The sequence below is a fragment of the Nanorana parkeri genome, unplaced genomic scaffold (assembly GCF_000935625.1).
Source record: "Nanorana parkeri isolate BGI_ZX_2015 unplaced genomic scaffold, ASM93562v1 scaffold904, whole genome shotgun sequence".
Taxonomy (NCBI): domain Eukaryota; kingdom Metazoa; phylum Chordata; class Amphibia; order Anura; family Dicroglossidae; genus Nanorana; species Nanorana parkeri.
Window position 1 is genome coordinate 709,176 of NW_017307172.1, and position 5,783 is coordinate 714,958.

Below are 5,783 nucleotides of genomic sequence, written 5' to 3' on the forward strand. Positions count from 1 at the left end.
AAGGTAAACTCGGACAGTCTGCCTCAAAGAGAGGAGATACAAAATCTTCCTGCAATGTATTTACAGGTCATAGGTTTAACATTATGTCACAGAGCCAAAGAGCTCATGTAAACTCTCCATTCGTGCTGCATCATGAAAGAGAAAGACCACAGTATGACAAAAAAAGAAGTAATTTACCACCTTACTCGATTATTATTTTCATTATGCTAAATGATCAGAACCATCATCAAATCAACAGACAATCTTAGGGTTCTGAAGGAGGCGTGACCTCTGAAACGCATAAACCACTAACTACCAGGGAGGACGAACAGCCGGAGGATAAGCACCTCTAGTTCTGACCCTTACATGCCTGTTTTTACTCGACTTTTGTGAGTACCATTACATCAGTTTTTATCTGTTTATTAAAAAGTTTTTACGCGATGGAGGCGCTCTCTGTGTCTTGTCTATCATCAAATCATTTTAATGTATAAAGTACTCTTTTCTTCTCAGGATATCCTATCAGTATATCTAGTATGCTGAATTAGCAAATGTCTGAACTTGTTTTTCCTCCTTTAACTACTTGAGGACCTGTGTATGTATGTATGTATGTGTGTGTATATATACACACACACATACATACATACATATTTCCTGGTGCATCATGGCAGCACACAACGGGTTAATGCTCCGCCCCTTAACCACATAGGACAAGCCCATTATAAGTTTTGGCTCCCCACAGCCTTCTTTTTTCTGTCCTCGCCATGGACGAGCCTACTAACTTTTTCCTGTTACCCTTTAGATTTTTTTCCCTTACCTGGCCGTTCTGCAGCTTCCCACACAGGGTCATGTCTGCCCTGCTGTGACGCCTCTGCCTTTTAACAAGGTATACAAGCGGGGGGACACGCTCTGCAGCCCGGGTCTGGCATTTGAAGGCTCCATTGAGCCTAGCTCCTATCGTCTCGGCAGCCGGACTTGGCCTCTCTCCTATCCCTTCTGTCTTCCACTGTCTTCCACTACTGTGCTCCAGCCGCGTCATCGCGGTCTTTGGCAAAATGGCGGCGGCCATTCTGTGCATGAGCGGACCGCCGCGGCGACGGGCTTCAGGAAAATGGAGGCTCGGGCGCATGCGCAGACGCTCACTATTTAAATGGCGGAGGCGGGAGAGTCTCTCTCTGTCCCACTACAGCCAGGTGAAACGCAGCCTCTCTGGGCCCAGTACAGGTAAAATCAGTATATGTTTCTCTCCTTACTCTCCTACTCTTTGCTTTGTCTTATCTTCCTTTCTGCTTCACAGACCATGTCCGATGACGCTGCCTCACAAGGTGCTGCATCCTCAAAGAGGTAAAGCCGGGTGTGTTTCTTGCTATTTACTTAGAGAGACAGTGAGGGGTTGCTTATACAACGTTATATTTTGCAGCCCTCCTCACGAACATCGCACCCACTCGAGACGGCGATCTCCGTAGCCTCAGATCCATCACAGACGGGATACCAGCTCCCAGCCTGTCCGCCGTACGAGGTCAGCAAGAGTCCTGACCATAACAACTGCTGGGCATGTGGCAACCCGGCCCTGAAGGATAAATTGGTGTGTCGAGCCTGTCTGATGGAGGCTACCCATGACCAGGGGCCTCCGGTGCTGGATGTGGTTTCACTGATCAAACAGTCGGTGAGAGAGCTTCCAAGAGCTCACAGGATCTTACTCTACGCAACCTTCCACATCACAGTCCTTGAATGCTCCGGACTCCATTTCTAGTGACCCCGACGATACGGACACTAGGGATCTGGCAATTCCCTCGGGATTTGATTTCTCCTTGATCAATCCCTTCATTACGGCAATCAATTGGGAGGAAGATGTCCAACAGCCCGCTAAGGCTAGGAAATACTTCCCTCATCTTAGAAAGGAGAGGAATACATTCCCTTATATGATCAAGATAAAAGAGCTCATAATGCAAGAGTGGTGCAAGGTAGAGAAGAAGCCATGCCTCAATAATAGGCTGGCCAAGTTGAACCCGTTTAAAGACACGTGACCTTGCCCATGGACAACGCAGTCTCCTTCAAAGATCCTTTGGATAGGAAAGCAGATTTGGATATTAGTAGAACGTATACAGCCGCAGGCAATGCCTGTCATCCAGCCATCACACTCACGGCAGTATCTCGTGCTATTCCAATGTGGATCCAGAAAATCGATCACGCTCTTAGGACAGACGTCGACAAGGATAAGATCATAGACGCTCTTCAGGACTTGCGCCTGGCAGGCGACTTAGTCGGAGAGGCGGCCATGGACACCATTAGGTGCTAGGCCCAAACCATGTTGGACATGGTCACCGCCAAGAGGGCCATGTGGCTCAGACCCTGGTCTGCTGATGCGTCCTCTAAGTCCAACTGGTGTCACATCCCATACGACGGCTAAAACCTGTTTGGCGGGAAGATGGAGACCGCAATCACCAAGTTTTCCGGCGGGAAATGTGGTCTACTCCCCCAGGACAGGAAATTCAGGAAAGGCTACCGATCAATCATCAAAAGACCGCAGCCAGAGAGCGTGAAAGACTCCCGCTCCTACAGGCCTGGACGAGAATTCTGTTGCACCTGGAAAGGAGCTCAGTCTTCCACGCTGAAGTTTCCCAAGCAACCAACAGCAATAAGTGCGCAGGACTCTAAGAAGCCGTTTTGACGGTACAGGCGGCCACTCTTGTCCAGTGGGTGGCCGTCAGCTATTGTTAGCGGAGCCATGGACCGCAGCCACCAGAGACGACTGGGTGCAGGCTACCATATCTCAAGGTCATCAGTGGAGGTTCAAAAAACATCCCCCCCCCCCCACGCCAGGTTCGTAGAGACCAGGCTCCCCACTTCCACACCCTGTGCCCAAGTTCTAATCGAATACGTCAAAAGCCTACTTCAAAAGGGTACAATCTGTCCGGTTCCGCCGCCCGAGCGATTCTCTGGATTCTACTCGCCTCTATTTCTAGTGAAAAAGAAGACGGGGGACCCAAGACCAGTCCTGGATTTGAAGGACTTGAACACCAACATTCGGGTTCCTACCTTCCGAATGGAGGCTCTACAAACCATTCTCCCATTGATCCGGCTCCAGGATTGGATGGCTTCGGTGGACTTCCTGGATGCCTACTTTCATATTCCCATACACAGGAAGTTCAAAGGATTTCTAAGGTTCGCAATCCTGGGGTACCATTTCCAATTCCGGTGCCTCCTATTGGGAATATCAACAGCCCCGAGAACATTCTCGAAAATCATCCTCTCTTGTGGCGCACATGAGGTGGCAAGGGCTAAGGCTAAACCCCTACCTAGACGACTTTCTCCTACTGGCGCAGGACCACCAGGTCCTCATTCAGCACGTGGGGATCTTGATATCGACCCTGCAAACCTTTGGCTGGCTGATCAACTTCGAGAAGTCCAGCCTGGTCCCGGCACAGCGTTTGATCTTTCTGGGGGCCCTACTGGACACCCAGAACAACACTGTCTTCCATAGGAAAAGATCGACAGGATCCTCGCCAGAGTGAGGTGGGCGCTGGCAGTTCGGTTTCTTTCAGCACGCCAATGTCTATCCATTTTGTGACTTCTTTCCTCCACGATCCCTATGGTGAGATGGGCACATTGGAGGCTACGCCACTTCCAGTCCGGGTTCCTGTGGCAATGGAACAGAGCGGATCTCATGCAGAGGATTTTTCTCTCCCTAAAGATGAAGACTTCTGTGTGGTGGTGGACCAGCCGAAAACACCTCACCCAACACCATTGTGGTGACTTCAGACGCCAGCAAAGTGGGATGGGGTGCACATTGCCAGGGTCTGGTAGCCCAATGCAACTAGAACTTCTGCTCGGAATCAGTCACCTCAAGCGTCCTGGAGATCCGGACAGCATTCAAAGCCCTACAGGCTTTTGCTCACCTGCTGCACAGTCGGACGGTCCATTTATTAGCGGACAACATATCAGCGGTGGTCTACATACAGAGGCAAGGGGGGACATGCAGCAGAACCCTGCTCAAAAAAGTGGAGTCGGTATTGTCCTGGGCTCAATCCCACCTAAGGGACCTCAAGGCCACATATCTGCCCGGGGATCAGAATGTCCTGGCAGACTACTTGAGTCGCCATCCTATCCGCAACAACGAATGGGAACTGAATTGGGAGGTCTTTCAGGACATCACCAGCCGCTGGGGTACACCAGACATCGACTTGATGGCTACACAAGAGAACAGGAAGTGGTCGCGATTCCTGTCTAGGTTTCCCACTCCACAGGCATTCGGTACCGATGCCCTGACCTTCCCGTGCGATTTTACCATCGGCTACGTCTTTCCTCCGTACCCCAATAGGGAGGTTGCTGCACAGGGTATCAGTTTCCGGGCATCATAATAGCAATCATACCATACTGGCCTGGGCGGCCATGGTTCTCCCTACTCAGTCACCTGAGCGTTCAACCTCCTATCCTCCTGCCTCCACGCCAGGACTTTCTGGTCCAGGGCCCGTTCCTACATCTAACACCAGAGAGGCTTCATCTGATGGCCTGGAAATTGAGCGTCGCAGTCTATCGCACCTAGGCTGCTCCTCCTCGGTCATATCTACCCTATTGAAAGCTAGGAAAGCGTCCACCAATGACACATACCGGGATATCTGGACCAGGTTTATCTATGCAGCAGAGAAGGGGGGTTTTGACCCAGAAACCCCCTCAGTCTCCAACGTACTCAACTTCTTGCAAAACGGCCTGGACTTAGGACTCAGCTGGAACAAGCTCAGAGTACATGTCTCTGCAGTCTCTGCTTTAACAAACACCAGATGGGCACTCAATCCGCTAATCATGCGCTTTTTGAAGGCATGTTTCAAGCTTCAACCTCCAAGGAAGATTCTTTTCCCTCAATGGGATCTCTCTTTAGTCATTTCAGCCCTGTCAGCTGCACCTTTCCATCCTAATGCTACTTCCACTGTGTGGAATTTGACCCTAAAAACCATTTTTCTGGTTGCCATCACATCAGCAAAACGCATGTCAGGAACTACAGGCGTTATCCTACAAGGATCCCTACTGTGTTTTTTTCCAGGACAGAGTTGTACTCAGGCCTTCTCCGAACTTCTTGCCGAAGGTGTCAACTCCCTTTCACATAGACCAAGAGCTGGTGCTTCCCTTCTTCCAGGACGAAGAAGGCAACCCACACGCGCTTGAGCTAAAGGACGCTCTTAGCTCCTACATCTCAGCCACTACTCCCTTCAGAAAGCAAGACTGTCTCTTCATCGTTCCTAAGGGCATTAGGAGAGGTCAAGCAGCCTCTGCAAAAACCATAGCCTCTAACCTGGTTAAGGCCATCCAGAAAGCTTACTCGCTGAGAGGCCTTCCGATCCCAGCAAAAATCCGGGCTCACTTGACTAGGGGTGTCGCAGCATCTTGGGCAGCTTTTTCCAGGGTCTCTGCAGAAACCGTATGCAAGGCAGCTACATGGTCCTCCAGTCACACCTTTATGAACCACTACCGAATTGACCCTTCTCAGCTGACGACCTTGGCCTTTGGCAGAGCCATAATCTCTTCTAGCACTGGTATTTAAGAATTTTGTATACCTTTTATATAATATTAATAATTTATATTGAGCATCCCACCCTGTTGATCATTATTTCCCATTGTGTGCTGCCATGATGCGCCAGGAAAACGGACGATTGTATACTTACCTTCGGTAATCGTCCTTTCCTGGTGCATCTTCATGGCAGCACACCTCTTCCCACCCTTCCATGGCTCGTGATTGTTACGTGAATGCCGTGGGCAGTGGGGAGCCAAGACTTATAATGGGCTTGTCCTATGGGGTTAAGGGGCAGAGC

At 50.2% G+C, this 5,783-nt stretch overlaps 1 protein-coding gene across 1 annotated transcript in view; it reads right to left on the reverse strand.

Moving 5' to 3' along the window:
* Positions 1 to 1,015, reverse strand: part of LOC108794847 (triple functional domain protein-like) — a 660,684-nt gene extending 659,669 nt beyond the window's left edge. Inside the window, exon 1 of the mRNA XM_018565963.1 lies at positions 794 to 1,015. Coding sequence (XP_018421465.1) covers positions 794 to 1,015 — 222 coding nt within the window. The remainder of the gene's footprint in view (positions 1 to 793) is intronic.
* Positions 1,016 to 5,783: the final 4,768 nt, after the last annotated feature.